Source organism: Pygoscelis adeliae, unplaced genomic scaffold (assembly GCF_000699105.1).
Source record: "Pygoscelis adeliae isolate BGI_AS28 unplaced genomic scaffold, ASM69910v1 Scaffold14, whole genome shotgun sequence".
Taxonomy (NCBI): Eukaryota; Metazoa; Chordata; class Aves; order Sphenisciformes; family Spheniscidae; genus Pygoscelis; species Pygoscelis adeliae.
Window position 1 is genome coordinate 15,190,659 of NW_008825109.1, and position 18,324 is coordinate 15,208,982.

Consider the following 18,324-nt stretch of genomic DNA (forward strand, 5'->3'; position numbering starts at 1 on the left):
ATAAAGGATGGAGATTCTCCTTGGCTCTCTTCTTGTCATTAATATATTTGTAAAAACTTTTTTTGTTGTTGTTAATGACAGCGGCCAGGTTGCGTTCTAGCTGGGCTTTTGCCTTTCTCATTTCCTCTCTGCATGACCTAACGAGATCCCTGTACTCTTCTTGAGTCACTTTCCCCTTCTTCCACAAGTGGTAAGCTCTCCTTCTTTTCCTGAGTCCCAGCAAGAGCTCCCCGTTCAGCCAGGCTGGTCGTCTTCCCCACCCGTTCTTCTTAGAGTGTATGGGGACAGCCTGCTCCTGCACCTTTAAGGCTTCCTTCTTGAAGATCGTCCAGCCTTCCTGGACCCCTTTGCCCTTCAGGACTGTTTCCCAGGGGACTCTCTAAACCAGCGTCCTGAACAGCCAAAGTCCACCCTCCGGAAGTCCATGGTTATCCATGCTATCTTGATAGCCGTTCAAATTCTACAATAATAAAGTAAACTTTTCTAGCTGAAATGCTTACACTCTGTATTTAAAATAGTATGGAGTTCTGGATTTTTGTCTATCATCTAATCTATCTAATATAATTTTTTGTGGGTTTTTTTTCTGTACTGTGTTCATGCTTTAATGTTTTAGATTTCCTTGCAAATCAGAAGAATCTGTATAATAAAAAATAAGGACTTTAATGTTGCTTAAACTTTAGGATTCTTGCCACAGAATGGATTGAATTGGGGTTTGCTGTTCAGTAAGGTTTAGTACTTCTTGGTTGCTGTGTTTCTTTTTAAATTCTGGTCTACAAAATTAAAAAAAAAAAAAGTTCTTTCAATACTCTGTCAAAAAAACTCTCTGTGCAGTATATTAAAACAAAACCAAGATAACTGATAACTTCTTGTGTCATGATCTCTCCAAGGGTACCATATGACTTGCGGCCGCCCTGTCTATCTTCTTGTAAGTGGAAAACACTAAGGTCTGAGATGTTGTTCATCATGTTAATTGAGCCCAGCAATACCTGCAGAGTTCACAAGAGAATCTTCTGTTTTTTTCTCTTTGGAGTAGTTCTTCGAAGTCTACTCCTCAATGTAACCAGTCACTGTGTGAATAATCCCAGCAAAATCAATTAGACTACAAAATTGAATACGTCAGATAAATCATGCAGATACTATGATTAGAAAGACAATATAAAACCAGAAGCAGGTAGATAAGACAGGTAGAAAAACACTGGAAAATTTCAGATCATATTCTGAAACAAATAAAGGAATTTCACTTTCAGTATATTTGGGACTTGATATTTTCCAATGAATATGCCAATGGCATAATTCACACATACAGTATGCAGTGGACCAATTTTTTCACATTCATATACTGAAACTCCTATGTTTCTTTCAGAATATTATTTGAAATTTTACAGTTAATTACTTCAGTGATCTTTGAAAACTGTAATCAAAATACCATTGTGGCCACGGCTGTGAGCTATGGACTGCTGTAAGAAGAGTTTTGTTTATATATGGAAAGATGAATAACCTGATTTTATGCTTAAATGACAAATACAGATCTTAAAAAAACAAAACAAAACAAAACTATATTAAGTATTTTCTTCCATTCTCAACATATTTCAAAAATGTAAAACACTTAGCAAGCAGTGAAAGCTTTCACTACTCTTAGATTACTTTTAAGCTCTGCACTTTTGTTACATGCTGTAGGATAGTTCCTTAATCTTACTTAATTATTCTAAATATTCTTTTACAACTGGAGTATTTAAAGTGATCTGATCAATAATGGTTCTTTCCTTTGTTTTCCAGGAGGTCATAGTTATATATTTTTTTCCTATGTATGAAATATATCCACATCATACCATCACTGATACCAAGTGGTTCCAGTTTTTGAGGACATATGCCATCAGATTTAGTTGGATTAATTCCATAAATGTATTTGTAAGAGTCATTGCATCTAGACACATAGTGCTGTGCAGGGGATTCTAAAGTAGACACTGATTCTTTAAATACTGCATATATAAGTAATTTTATTCCTTTAGATAGGCCGCAGGAGTCACTCAAGCGTTTATGGAATCGGATCCTTAGGTTTTACGTAGTTAACACATTCACATTTTATTAAGTGTAGACTCATAGTCATGCTTTTATGTTGTTTCAATTTTGAAAACATTTACAGTAACACTAATTTTTAGTATGCCCTAAGGTTTATTTTCAGTTAAATTATACAGCCTTGGAAAGTAATCATGGCTGAAAGGCAAGTCAAACACTGCTACTGCTTGGTTTAGGTTTTAAATTTCATCTTACCATAACTGAATGTTATATGTCATAATCCTTCTATTCTCCAAATTCTGTTCTTATTCTCATGATGGTACTTTATTTTTTCATGACATGGTTATACTTTATAGTTTGATATTCTTAAATCTCATGAAAATGAAAAAGCTAAAATGTGCTGGAAGACATACATAAAATTCCAGTGTTTTGTTTACAAGGAAGCATTTATCATGTTTCAATGGCAAATTCAAGCAAAGTGCTCATAATAGAGTGTGAAATGTAAAAGTTACTGTTTTTCCAAAATTCATTAAATCCCTTTAGCTCCACATGTAATGGGACCTCTGTCTGTCTGCTGCAGAAACTAAAGAAATAGAAATTCTAATAAATCGGGACTCAAAAGAATAAGAGAGTACTGACAGAAATAATTATACTTTCATTAAATATAGAACTTGAAAAGCAAGCCTAAAGCAACTACTAAAATACTTCTCCATAATGAAAAAAACTAAGCTCCCTAGAGACTGAGAAAGAGACTACTGGCTCTTTCTCAAGACATTACAGTTCTATATCCTTTTGTAAGATAATACAGCCCCTGCTTTTCTGGGCAAGACAAATACTGATGTGCTTCAAGTAAAGTCCATCCAATTTATGTCCATTCCCCAGTATGAATCTGACATCTGGAGAGCTCATCACAGAGCTGGCAAACAGCAAGCAGGCAATTGCTGTAGAGACAATAAAAGGAAGCTGTCTTGTAAAGGCAGGGTAATGATCCAAGAACTCTATGTGGACTGAAGCTTCCAGGTGCATATTCAACACTGATATTAGTAACATACAGTAGTATGGTAATATATAATACTGCATTCCCATAAAAGATCCTGGAATCCAACATCCCTTTCCTGGATTTTGTTTCTGGACTTATTGCTGTATGTTGCAGTAACAATATTCTTAGTGCTGTATAATATTCTTTTTGGGAAGTTTTTCCCCCTGTTTTCTGCTTCTGATGGCATCTCCAGGTAGAATCCTAGGAATAGATTCAGGCTGTGTGAAAGATTGCTGGCAGGGATTCAGTCTTGATTTGTGAAAGCATGTCCTAAGTTCAAACCTGTCCGCTTCCCAAATCATTTTTTTTTTTTGTTATAACTTAATATGCATTTCCATACACCTCTTCTTGAATACGTACAAACATGCCTAATTCACTTTCAGGTCTTTAGTAGATAACTCAGAACTCTTCCTTTGATCGTCATAGCCACCTGTCATTTTAGGTCTTGAATACGTGGTTGAACTGGCAGAGCATAGCACCAGTAATTTACCACTAATGTGCTCGTAGATGTGTCTAGGAGTGTAGACCAAGGACGGTTGATACTGCTTTCCATGAGGGAGAAATGGCAAGTTATGAACTGTATGAAGGTGGCTTGAATGTGCATCAGATGCCCATTGCCAGCTAGGAGAAAGGAAACTTCCATAATTTTTTGCCAGATTCATGTCTCCTGTGCTCACAATCTGAACATAAAATATCAATCCCCATCAAGGTCCTTAATTGTTGCCTATGGCTTCTGTAACACTGACGTTAAATTTCTTCAGAAGCATAAATTGCTCAGTCACAACAATGATTTTATGCAGATGAAGAAAAAAGGGCTATTAACACTCAACAACAAAGCTAAGTTTGGAACCATGGGACTATTAGAAAATGGGGCTCTAAGTTGCAAGTGAAGCAAAGAAATTATTAAATTTGTTGACTTTTTTAAAAATTTATTGCTTCATCAAATTTTGTTCCCATATTTTTTCTTCCCTTTCCTTTAGCAATGGTTGTTCTCAGCAATTTGGAACCAAATACGACATATGAAATCAAAGTAGCTGCTGTAAATGGAAAAGGGCAAGGAGAGTATAGCAAAATCGAGATCTTTCAGACCTTACCTGTCCGTGAGTAATACCTGTGCTATCGAATGAAAATGTAAATGATTATTAGAATATGTTATCTCCAGATCAGCTAATAATTTCAAGTATGATTCACTGTGGATAATATGTTTTATATTTATATGCTACTTCCCAGTGTATAACATGTCTTTACATTGTTTCTCAGAAATCATGTTTTGTTCCTCTTATTCCCTCCACCTAGTAGTAAGAATGAACTTAAATTAGATAATTTTTCCCATTATCTATATTTTTGAGACTTAGACAAATCTTTGTTTAATATTCAAGAGCACAAACCATGAAAGATATTAAATTAAGGACTTTTTCTCATTTACGCCCAGGGTATTATAGACATCTGTGAGAAATGAATTGGCGCTTTGTGGAGACATTTCTTCAGCAAACTATGCTGCCACAAGTTTTGCAATTATCAAGACTCAAACAGAAATCTTAAGCTATGGAAAAATGATGAGAATAATTTGTTTTAACTATGATTACATGCAAATGATAAATGCTAGAAAGCCATTTCTATATTTTCAGTAACCTTTATAGGCAAGAAATTCAGATTTAAATATTAAGGGCTAATGAAATTTTTTTTTCTCAAATTACTTTTAAATAGAAACAATGATAAATAAATTAAATATGAAGGGAGAAGAAAAATGAAGGAACTACCAGATGGCACTGTAGAGTACTCAAACAGATATACCAAAATACATCAGCCACTATTACCAGACTAGTCTCTCATAAATCTGTTGCAACTGAGCTGTTTTCTGAGTAGGGCGTTACTCAGTATAGTTAAGAATACTGGCCCTAATGGAATGAACAATAGAAGTCACACGACTACAAAGAACATAAAATATTTCTGTTACTGTATTATGTTCTTATTGATACATTTCTTATGTTGAAAACCAGTAACTTGGCAACTTTCAAATTTCTTTTTGATTAAAGCATATACATATGCTAAATATATTGAATGACAGATAAAATAATTTGCTATTATTCATATGGGACGTCATACCTGATAAAAAAGTGATAGAAACTGATAGAAATTATATATATGTTATGTGATAGAAAGCTAGGCAAATTCTATGTTGAGATCTAAGACAATTTATCTTTACTATGACAAGGGATAAACACAAATATTACAAATATTTCTAAAGGAACTGTAGCTCTCTGGGTGAATGCAAATTTACAGAAATTTTGAAGATAAGACACTTCAGTATGACAGCACATGTTCATTTAGGATCTGATCTAAAACTTTATAATAGGCATTGTGTATAGAAATTATAATTAGTCTGTGAATTTCCATTAGAAAAGTGGCTTAAGCTGAATATTAACACTTCAATTGTACATTTAAGGTTATTTTTATCCTTTCATTACAGAGAAAATTGTTTTTGCTATTGGAAATCTTATTCTTTATATTTATTCTTAATATAGACTACTCTAAAAGCATCTAATTTTGCCTTGGCACATTTATCGAAGAGTTAAGTTAGCTAATATCTGTTTTTACAATTTAGATCTCACACATGGGATTAAATCTTATGCGTAAGGTTGCTTTCCTGTAAGATAGTGTTACTCTTAAACTCCAGTGTGACTAGCAGCTCACCAGCCTTGCTGAATTGATGGCTAAATTATTTCTGAATTAAATTACATTTCAAAGTGTCAAAACTCACAGTCTCAAAGAAACAAATACTTTCATACTTGATTTAATTTTGTTTCCTTGTATGAGATAATCTATATTAGAACATATTTTAAGCAAAATATTTAACACCCTTATTAAGGATGTTTTGCAGTGCTTGGAAGGATCATGTTGATTTTAAAGATTTTGATTAAAAATCTTGTGGACAAGCTCCCAGCTGCAATTTAAGACTTATCTTATTGCTGAATTAATATTATCTACTGTTTTTTTCCCTTGTTTAGGGGAGCCAAGCCCCCCTTCAATTCATGGACAACCAGGAAGTGGCAAGAGTTTTAAACTTAGCATAACTAAACAAGATGATGGAGGTGCCCCCATTTTGGAATATATTGTCAAATACAGAAGTGTAAGTATTTCAGTTAATCAAAATAGGTTGGTTTTGCTTAGTAATATCTGCTTTTAATGTAGAGAAGAGTGTTGATATGATTTGAAATGTAACAAAATGGTTTGCATACTACAAAAAGAAAAAAAGATTTAGTATAATATGTTTTCTCTTGTAACTATGTAGCTAATGCCGGATTATTAAAAAAAAAAAAAAAAGAAAGGAAGGCACCCTGCTCTTCCTAAATGCGTAACTGAAAGTTCATTCTAACAAGAAAACTATATTCTCTGGTTTTTTACATGGTAAATGAAGAACATTCATGTTCAGCTCTCAAAAGTGCAGTAAATTAGCAGACATTAAAGTTACATAATTAAGGGTTGTTTGAACAGAAAATTATTAACCTGTTACAAATGCATCTGTATTGATAGATAGCATCCTAGAGATAGAAAGCTATATTCCAGTGCTCCATATTAATTTTAAATGAGATTAATTATCTGATCATGTTTCATATTTTCTGTCTTCCTAGATTCCAAGGGTCAGCTTAAAAAAGCCAAATAATTGACAAATTGTTAGGACTTTCATGAGTGTCAGTGTACATATCAGTTCTTTAACAACCATCGTGCAGAGTTTATTGGTCTTCTGTCAGCTAGAGTCTGATTTGGTATTCTCACCAAATCTGGCAAGCTTAGAAAACAGGCTCTTCTGCAATGTGTAATTTCTTTTTCTATGAAAAAAATTGTGGGTTTTTTTTTTATTATTAAAGTAGCTAAAATATCCTTTCTTTCCTGATATACTATGTTTAGAAATGATTGGGTTGAAGAAGTAACTATACAGCTGTCAAAAGCAATTAATTTAATTAAAACGTGTGCATTTTCTAATAACTTCTTTGTATCCTTTTAGGAAGTTTATACTACTTTTATCTGACTAGACCAGGTAAAAAGACATTTTACCAGAGTGCAATAGCAGATTTACATGTCCATTTCGAGAGTCTAAAAGAGATTAGGAATGTAACACCAGATATTTAGACATGTTAAACGGAAGATAGTGAGGACTGTATTTAACAGAAATAAACAATATTTGAGAAATTAAATGCAGAACCTGTTTTAGTGTTCCCAAAAAGGAAAAGCCAGTTCCTTATTTTGTAATAGTTTTTGTTACATTTCCTTATGTTTCCTATAATGTAACTTTTTGATGATATTTCTGGGATTATCCAAGTGCTAAACCTGGCATGTAAAATGACTTTCCTAAGCTAAGTATGACCAAAGAAGATTGGTAGCTCCAAATCAATTGAGAAAACTTTGGTAGAGTTTTTAAGAGTAGCCTGAGGGAATAACCAGCAGTTATTCTGATATCACTGATCCCTAAATCTTAATTGACCTTCTTAAATGACTTTCAGTCCAGTGAGTACAGTTGGCATAAAAGAAAAGTAATTGTAAAGAAGAGAGAGGGTAGTAAGATATGCACTACAAGATACAATGCAGTTTTGTGGGATTGACCTTCCTAGTTAGATTACAATGCCTCTAAGTATTTATAATTGAGAAGATAAGAAAATAAACCATTTGGATATAATATATGCATGCAGTATATGGAATTTAATCTGTTTCTGTGATTTAAGCAAGCTAAATGATTTTGGATCTACCCTGAATATTTTTGGAAACCTGATTTTAATCTAGTGTTTTGACTAAGGTACAATATTATATACAAATATAGGGTAGGAAGGCTCTGCAGAGGAACCTGGACAGGCTGGATCGATGGGCCGAGGCCAGCTGTATGAGATTCAACAAGGCCAAGTGCCGGGTCCTGCACTTCGGCCACAACAACCCCATGCAGCGCTACAGGCTTGGGGAAGAGTGGCTGGAAAGCTGCCTGGCAGAAAAGGACCTGGGGGTGCTGGTTGACAGCCGGCTGAACATGAGCCGGCAGTGTGCCCAGGCGGCCAAGAAGGCCAATGGCATCCTGGCCTGTATCAGAAATTGTGTGGCCAGCAGGAGCAGGGAAGTGATCGTGCCCCTGTACTCGGCACTGGTGAGGCCACACCTCGAATATGAGATGTTGTAGCGTGTCCAGAGAAGGGCAACGAGGCTGGTGAAGGGTCTGGAGAACAAGTCTTCTGAGGAGCGGTTGAGGGAACTGGGGTTGTTTAGCCTGGAGAAAAGGAGGCTGAGGGGAGACCTCATTGCTCTCTACAACTACCTGACAGGAGGTGGTAGCGAGGTGGGTGTTGGTCTCTTCTCCCGAGTAACAAGCGCTAGGACGAGAGGAAATGGCCTCAAGTTGTGCCAGGGGAGGTTTAGATTGGACGTGAGGAAAAATTTCTTTACTGAAAGAGTGGTTAAACATTGGAAGAGGCTTCCCAGGGAAGTGGTTGAGTCCCCATCCCTGGAGGTATTTAAAAGATGTGTAGATGAGGCACTTAGGGACATGGTTTAGTGGGCATGGTGGTGTTGAGTTGACGGTTGGACTCAATGATCTTGGAGGTCTCTTCCAACCTTAATGATTCTATGATTCTATGATTATAGTATAAAAGATCACTTTTCATGTGTATTGTTGAAAGATAAACGTACAGTTTAAGCAGGATCTGGAAACTTAATAGGTTACTGAAGAAGATATCTTTTACTTGGACCTCAAATCCATAACTCTTTAAGCTTCAAATTGAAAAAGAAATTTGACTAAATTAAAGGCCTTCCTACAATAAAAAAGCACAATAATTTTTTGGTGTTTTAATCAGAATGAATGGATGCTATTTAAAGTTCTTAATTATCTGTTGACTGCTTCTCTTCTATCTTCCCCATTGGTCATATTTAATTAGCTTTCCTATAACTCTTGCCAGCCTCATTATTAGCACCTGGACCAATGTATTTGCTTGCATGTTTAAAGAGCATATTAGATAACAAGCTATACATTAGTGGATTTTTCTTTGTGTTTCATAGCAGCTTATGTCTTATTAAGAGTCACTTCCCTCATATTTAAGTTTTATACAGGTTTTTTTGTTTGGTTTTTTTTAAACTGGGAGAAGGACAGCCTTTAACATATTATAGCAATATTATAGCCTGGTTTAGGGCAATTGGTAAGTTTTGTTTTTCTGTGTTTCATTCTGTCATATATTGCTTTCCTAACATCAGTTTATTCATATTATGGGCAGGACTTACTAACTATAATCAGATAATAAGAAGCTTCACGTTTTGTTCTGTATTCCAGAGAAGTAGGTACTACGCAATTTTTATGAGTAGCAGCCTCAAATTGATTCATGCTGTTGCACAAAGTCAAGAGAGTCTTACAAAGCTTCACTGATGGAGTCTGAAGCTGATGGCATACATTGACTTCGACGTTACCTTAGGAAAGAATAGGAGGAGAGAGAGAAAGAGAAGGGAAAACTGCTCCCCAGTAGCCAGCTGGCAAGAGCGGTGATGGGGATTCCCTAGACAAGCATCCTGCCCGATGCAGGACATGAGCCCCCAACCACATTTCTCATAGTAACTGTGTCATTTTAGTGGGGACTGACTCAAGCTCCCTTTTGGTTGTTCCTGCTTATGGTGCTATTAACGTTGGTTGGGGCACACATGATGATGTTCTGGTGTTGCACAATGGATGTTAAGCTTCATGCATGCAAATTACTGGGGAAGTGTGTACTGAATTTGTAAATGACTATTTTCTGCTGTGTCATTTACCAAGTACTATAATAATAAACTAAAAGCTAGACGGGAGGGTTGAAGAGATTGTACAAACTAAGAGGAAGGTGAGGGTATAAAGAAGGCCAGGAGGAAAGAGCACTTGGGATACAGGGGAGAGACTGCCACAGCAGCTCAGGGCAGGTGGGTGGCCAGGCACAGACCAGCAAGAGAAAGGCAGGCTACGAAGCAGCAATAGGGAAGTGATCGTGCCCCTGTACTCGGCACTGGTGAGGCCGCACCTCGAATACTGTGTTCAGTTTTGGGCCCCTCACTACAAGAAGGATGTTGAGATGTTGGAACGTGTCCAGAGAAGGGCAACGAGGCTGGTGAAGGGTCTGGAGAACAAGTCTTCTGAGGAGCGGCTGAGGGAACTGGGGTTGTTTAGCCTGGAGAAAAGGAGGCTGAGGGGAGACCTCATTGCTCTCTACAACTACCTGACAGGAGGTGGTAGCGAGGTGGGTGTCAGTCTCTTCTCCCAAGTAACTGGCGAAAGGACGAGAGGAAATGGCCTCAAGTTGCACCAGGGGAGGTTTAGATTGGACATGAGGAAAACTTTCTTTACTGCAAGAGTGGTTAAACATTGGAAGAGGCTGCCCAGGGAAGTGGTTGAGTCACCATCCCTGGAAGTATTTAAAAGACGTGTAGATGAGGCACTTAGGGACATGGTTTAGTGGGCGTGGTGGTGTTGAGTTGACGGTTGGACTCGATGATCTTGGAGGTCTCTTCCAACCTGAATGATTCTATGATTCTATGTATGATTTGGAAGGTATTACACAGGTTAAGCTTAGCACCAGAAACAGCATGCAAACAAAGTGTGATCACACAGGAATAATCACTGACGCATGACTCATACAGACACAAGCAAAAGTTTGTGCTTACTGTTCAAGTGTATCCTGACCGTGATGGATATTCTGTAGCTGCGTGTGTTACAATTGTGAATTTGTGCTTGGTGCTTAATGTTGCCCACTGTTCCCTGGAAATACGTATCAGTCTATTATCTTGACGAGATTTGTTCCCAGCCTTCAGTTATTATTTTGGTACCATATCCTGAAATACTTCATAATGCTTAAAAACCAAGTATTGAAATAGGCTTCTTAGTGATTGGAAAAGGGAATTCCGTTTCTATACTTTCAGGTCACAGAATGCCAACAGTAAGCTAGAAAAAAAAAAAGGGGGAGGGGGTTGTTTTTGTTTTTCCCTGGCATGCCAAGTTTCAGTAAAAATTTGGAATTAGAATGAAATCATGAAAGTATCCATTTTTTATGGTTATAAACTTTTAGGTAGAAGCAAGAAAAATTGATTAAAATCCTATTTTGAAAAACAATAACAGCATTTAATTTATTTTTTCCTTTTACATTGATAATGATGTTTGGAGGAAATGTTAGAGGAGCGACTAGTTTTCACAGGCCTAAAAGTTGTTCACCATTTTGAGCTATGACAGCGTTACTATTAAAGCTCTGAATTTTGGCAGTGACAAGTGTTTGATTGATAGGTTATGTGCTTCACTCTTGTTTGGCTATGTTGATGGAGGACTGTGTTCATTTTGTTGTTTTATGTAGGTTCTAGAACAAACTTCTGTAAATACGAATAATTTAAAAAGAGATAATTTCTCATTTACTCCCACTCTGAGATACCTACCATAAAACAGTTAAATGCTTTTGCATCTCTAAGTTCCACTTTACCTGCCAGATCCTTGGACTTTCTATGCATTTTAACACTATGTACGTTATCAGCCATTTTGTGCTTTGTTCAATGTTTGTCCTGCATTACAAAGCACGGTCCTAATGTAATGGATTCTTGTGAAGTCACTGCTTTAAATTATCAGATTGTCTTCCATGAGGATTTCTTTATATTTTTTCCTGTCAGCTTTCAAGATAGTGTGGCATCTCCTGCCCATTTTTTATCACAGGGACCACCATAATAACAAGTCTGAGCAGAACTTTTCAGTCCAACAATTTAGGGAGGATGGAGAATAAGGGAAAGGGTTGAAAGGGGGTTAATCACTTTTGCTCACTTTTTATGAGTTCCCAGAAAATGTGATCTTGGGTACAATGTAAAATGACCATTAGAGAGAGAGATGTTGTTTTCTAGACTAGTGAATGGTTAGGTGCCTAAACAGTGGATTGGCTTTACTTCTACTGTTGTCAGATGTGCCCTCAGTTTTGAGAAGCAGCCAAGTCATGGTAGGCTGGAGTTTCACACTGCTTTGTTTACTCTTTTTTTTTTCAGGGTATTTAGGTGCTTAGGTTACTTTCAGCTGTTTTACAAATCTAGCTCTTAGACACTTCTGAGACAGATTTGGCTGATGCTTATATTTAAAGCAAATATACACACAATTAAGAAATAATAATTTGTGGGGTTTTTTTTAGTCTGTGGCACTGTGGCAGGTTTGTTTCAACCAAAGTCTTATACTGGGAAGATGACAGTGTGAATCTAAGACTTAAGAGTAATGGAAATGGGCAGTAAGATCCCCAGAAATCGCCAGTCATTGGTTAGGCTCACAGCATCAGTGACCTTCTGTAAAGGAGTATTTCCCCATTATATGAAACAAAACAAAATGGAAATAAAGGAACAATTTCATCTCTGAGGTTGCAGATCTGATTGCAGTTTCTGAAAATGTGCATTTGTTGGTGGATATTAATGATACAACTGCTAATAATAAATGATTATTGAAGACATTTATATTAACTCACCCCTCAAATTAGGCTGTAGATTGTGATTTAGAAGTTTCTTTCCTCTGTTGTAGAACACTGTCCATATGTGGAGCTTTCTATAAATTTTAAGCTGTATTTATAATAGAACAGCCTAATAAGGTGTGAAGTGTTCTCTTGTAGTTCTGTTTTCTGCTCCTTAAGCTACCAATTAAAGGGTCTTAGCATTAACAGGAAGATTTGTAGGAAGATTTAACTGACAGTCTCTTGTTTTGTATTCTTGTTCCCCTCTTTCCATTTCTACACTAACAGCAAAATAAATCTGGACACATTACTGAACTCTACTTAGTAAAAAGTACTTGAAAATGCATGTTAAATAACAGCTATAATAAAGGACATTGCAGTTCTGTTCTTTTTTTCTTTAAGATGCCAAAAGCAGATTGTATTCTGGAAGACTTCATCTGTTTATCTGTAGAAGAATACAACTTGCTTTCCAGATACTTTCTTTATTCTTCTTCTTTCTAACTTGTGTTTGTCACTCTTTGTAAAACATTTTGTTGTCTTTTAGCTCAGGGCTTGGGCTTTGTTTCATTTATCTCAATCCACCCAGTCAGCTTCCCTTTCAACTAAACTTAGGGTGTCACTTCTCTGGCATAGCATGCAGGTATCCTGTTACACTTCAGCTCTTTCATTATTCTTCACCTGACCAAACTGTGGAACAACTGCCTTTTCACTTATTCTTATGTCTGCAGAAGAGCAGCCTCATACAGAAATCTGTCTAGTTTTCCTTCCAAATCTTAAGCTCATTCTATTCATCACATATAATTCTACAGTTTGTTTTCAAAATATAGTCATATATCTGTTTGCAATGCTGGTTTTTCCACCTGCAGGAACCATATTAGCCTGAATCTTTGTTTTCCAATTCAGTATATTTTTTCTCCTTCTGAGATTCTGAACCTCTTTGGAATTCCCCAGTATATTCACACGGTTGTATGTGCACACACCAAGATCATGTACGGATCTTCTGATTTCTCTCATGTTGGTATTCTTTGGAATCTAGGTGTATCCTCCCAAACCTCACCAACTTAAACAGCCATTAAAATATAGTGGTATGTAACATTGCTATTCCTGATATTACTAAGGAGTATTTGCATATGAATATTGCAATCAGTATCAATTCTTTTTTTTTTTTTTTGGCAGTGCTATACAAAACTATATTTTGTAAAAGTAGTTTGATATAGTGATAATATAAGTGGATTCACTCAGTGGAATGTAAATATAGGTGGATTCACTCAGTGGCACGTCAGATGATTGCAACAGAAATTATCCATGACTATAGGGGAAAATATCCTTGACAGAAAATACCCGTTTCACTATATGATGAGTAAACTATTTTTACTCCAGTGTATTTAGTTTTTTTCATGATAAAGGTAGCTACCATTCTGATGTTTTTCATTGGTCTACTGCAGCACCAAGTAGGCACTTTCACCTTGCTGCAAATGTTCCTGAAAAGGTGTTTTACTGTATTTTAATCATTCCCAGGACTATCATGTGTCAGTACCAATGCCAGAAGAAGCAACAAAGAGCTTAAGAAAAGGTGAAGTCAGTGTGGAAAAAACATCACACTCAGCACTGGTAGAAAATAAATTATTGCAGCAGTGCATATAAGGGAGTTTAGTGTGTCACTCTACTTTCTGAAGGCTGGGGACAAAAGAACCCCCAGGCATAAGGAGCATGATTGGGCCCTGAACTGTCTAATTTAGATGCTATTTTCTTTGACACTTGTATCAGTCAAGAGCAAGATGCTTCAGCGAAGAGCCTAAATATAAGCTGCTGAGAAGCATAGTAGTCTGCAGCAAAACATTATACTTCCCTGTATTTGAAGGTGTTGGGTTTTTTTTCCCAGAAAGTTTATAACCACTGACTGGGTCTGTGTTGCTCTATGGGTTGGATGGCAAGGATTTGGCTCTCAGCCACAGTTTTTGCCACTGCAATATACTTCAGTGTTTAGTAAGAATAGGACTGCATGGATTGTTACTGACTGTTTTTGATACTCCTTTGAACAAGATGGCTTTTGTGTTTGACAGTATATATTGTTTTATCCTTTTACCTATTAGTTATTTTGTAATTCTCATTTGTATAATTTAATATATGATGCACTAAAAGGAGTGATTGCAAAGGTAAGCACTCCACATTTATGAAATGCCAGAATTAAGATTGCAACTGAAGTCCTCATTTGCTCCCTTTGTATAGGTGTCTTAGATAATTACCTGAATTATGAGAACCCTTTTTTTCTCTAGAACACCATCTAAATGATTTACATGTATCCTTTCACCAGTGTAGACACAGGACTGCATACTTTCTCAAAGGTGTTTATATTGTTGCGTAAAACCTGGTTTGCAAAAATGTTACTATAGTACCACATATTGCAACAGTTAGTGTACATTTTCATTATATAACTAATGTATGATACAAGGACAGCTTGCATTCATGAACAGTTCAAGTTTGGGTTTAATGGCAAGTTTCTTTTAAAGAACATTGATCAAAATGTAATTGAAACATCTATATAAAATAAACCTTTTCCAGCATTTATTCTTAGCAGTATTTGCAAATAATTATCCTGCTGTTCCCCAAGATAAACATTAGTATTTGAGCAAAGTATAAATCGAAGCCAAAAGGTTAAAAGTGATTGCCTGCAAAATCGCTAAATCTGCATTGTGGAAACATGATTAGGAGTGGTCAAAATTACAGAAAGCCCGAGTACTCAGAACTCCAAAATTAGATTAGTTGAATGTTCATAACCTCTGTAAATGATACTCCATATTTTTTGTGCATCATGTAGACACACAGTTTAGACAAATAATACAAGAGGTTTTGAGAATTTAAACTAATATTTGCATCTTTACAGAAAGATAAGGAAGACCAGTGGCTAGAGAAAAAAGTGCAGGGTAGTAAAGACCACATCATCTTAGAGCATCTTCAGTGGACCATGGGTTACGAAGTACAAATTACAGCTGCCAACAGACTGGGTTATTCTGAACCAACATTGTATGAATTCAGCATGCCACCAAAGCCCAACATTATTACAGGTAAGTTAATTTTAGAGTGTTTTCTCTCTATGAATTGTTTTCTACTTGTAGTACACTAATGCGTGTAGTTGAACATAACTGAAGTCTTCTTTAACTGACAAAGCCTGAAACCCCATACTCTATTATCAGCAAAGACTCGATTCAAGACCCTTAAATGGGACCCCGTTTCCTACTTTTCTCTTAGTAATACAGTCATTTGTAAGTACAGAACAAATATTGAATCTTCAACCCAGATGACAGTTAACAAGAAATATAGTATTTAAGATACACCTGTTATACATTTTTAAGTTGCCTTGTACTGCCTATTTGTCTGTTTTAAGCAACTTAGTTGTTAGAATTCTTGATTTCAGTCCAACTCAAAGTATCTGTACATGTGCTTCAAGATACACATGCAATAAAGATATTTATTTTAGTGTCTGATGAGGATAAGGCTTCAAATAGTCTTGTTTAAATACCGTCTTACTGGTTCACCCTAACATGGTGAGCATACAGCCTTCTATTAGGCCTATTTACAAGCTTTGAAATCTATAGAAATGTTGTTCATATTTTTAAGTATGTAAATAGGAAGGTTTGGAATTTTTTTTAAGGAAAACTGTATAGTATTTAAGAGTGAGTGTGTTTCAGTAACTAATTTATCAATTTTTAATGCTTCCCAACGTAAAGTTATATTTTGGTGCAACAGTGCAAAATTATTTCATTCAGAATAAACCAAAAATATGATGGTAATTTCTGATATATTATGGGCAATTTTAATTTTTATAAAGCAAATGCTATGAGGAAGAGATTTTGAACTTTTTATCTAAATTATGATCTGTTATCTTTAATAATAAATTCCAAATCAGATCAGTGTCATCATTACCATTTTAAAATCAGGTGCTAAATCCTCTAACATAGTATTTTCTTTATGCTATATATTAAACAATTAGGGTATTAGAATCAAGTTAAAATCTTGCCAAATAAATATAATGGCCAATATATTAAAATGTAAACCATATCAATACCTGTGTTTCAGTCTGAGCATCTGACTAGCATTGATCTTAGTAAAGAGGCAAGGAGTTTGAATGAGTCAGACTACTGTGTTACTGGAAAAGTTTGAAATAACTGACTAATTATTTTTCTGTCTATTGAAAGTTTTCTTCAAATATATTTTCAGGGAAGTTATCTCAAGATGTCTGCAACATTTTGTAATATTCCAGAGCAATTTGTTGATATCAGAAGTATCGTTACTTGCATTTATAGAAAGGAATAGGCATTTGTAATTCATTAATAGGTTCAGATCCAGTTCTAGTACAAATATTTGTTTTATGCACTTGAATTGCAGTAGTGAGAGTTGATTTGCATCTTGATTGAAATTCAGGGCCTCAGTAGGTTCTGTGTACTTGTTTTTAAACAGATAGTGACTTGTGATTGCCATCATTCAGAAATAAAATTTCACTACATGAACGAAAAAGAAAAGGGAAAAAGAAATGTAGAAAAGCTTATTGTCCAAGGAAATAAAAATATTTATCAAGTAGAAAAATAAATAAAACCTTATTTAGGTAAATTGAAGGGATAAGCCATTTTTCAATTTTGTATATTTGAAACACAAATCTTACTTATTTTGCAATGCAAACTAACTTTAACCTATTATAATTATTTGAAGTATTCCATATTATTGCCACAGCTGCTGTAACTCAGAGAAACGTGATATACCTGCGTAAATGAAAACGTAGATGGTCTCTAGACATTCAAGTAAAAAGCAGCTTAGGTAATTTGGTTTCAGAAGATAGATAGAACATTTTTCTCTGAACACAGTTTTATAGGTATTTAGGGGCTTTTTCCTTTCAGTGCTCTCCCATAACCTCTAAGTAGTTGTAAGAAGTCTGTTACACTATTTAACATCAGGTCTTCTTTATATGAATCATTATTGCAATTATGGTTGTGGAACTAATTAGTTTCCTTGACAACTGTTTTTGCAAAGCTTGAAAAGAGTGTGAAATTCCCATCATAAGAACATTCTGTAGGCGATTTTTAAAAGTATGTCAAAAGACACTTACAGTCAGTGGAACATTAATGTTCATATTCATGAGTCAGTACGGTTACCTTGTTTTGAAATGGCATGATATTATTTCAATATAATTTATATATATGTAACATTGTTGCAAAAGTATGAACCTACTCTTTTAAAATTTGATAGATAATATGTATAAAGTGCTTAACTTCAAGCAGAATAATTCTTTCTGATACCAGTTAATCAACTTGGATAATGCACTGTTTGTCTGCTTTGAGGCTTAGGTATTTGCAGCTAGGCATCTACAGCTAGGTCCAAAGAAGGGCATAGGCAACAAGAATGAAATTAGACAGACATTAGAATGAAATTAGACATTTGAATGAAATCTGCATCACCTGTCCTGTGCTCACTTAGCTGCTTCTGACGACTGAGATTCCCTTCCTGATTATTCATGTAATTATTAGAAAAGTTTCTAAGACTCCTGAATGTTTTCATCTGTATGTGCCCAGATCTATGTCACTTCAGCTGAACTGTCTTGCTCTAAATGTAATTAAAAACCAAGATATCTGTAGATCCTATGCATGCAATCTCATGGATATTACTTATCCCAAGAGAATTTTGGGTTCCCCTAAGTATCATGATGGTTAACTACACCTAACATACTATTCTAGTGAAAATACGTGCAAGCCAATGCAATTAATCAGAGAACTGGAGAGAGATGGAGGCAAGGGTACATTTGTTGTCCTTCAATGGGAGCTTACC

General features: G+C 35.6%; 1 protein-coding gene across 1 annotated transcript in view; it reads left to right on the forward strand.

Moving 5' to 3' along the window:
- NCAM2 (neural cell adhesion molecule 2) overlaps window positions 1-18,324 on the forward strand; it is a 156,073-nt gene that overhangs the window by 102,710 nt on the left and 35,039 nt on the right. The window contains exons 13-15 of the mRNA XM_009327895.1: window positions 4,036-4,155; window positions 6,064-6,185; window positions 15,392-15,572. Coding sequence (XP_009326170.1) covers window positions 4,036-4,155; window positions 6,064-6,185; window positions 15,392-15,572 — 423 coding nt within the window. The remainder of the gene's footprint in view (window positions 1-4,035; window positions 4,156-6,063; window positions 6,186-15,391; window positions 15,573-18,324) is intronic.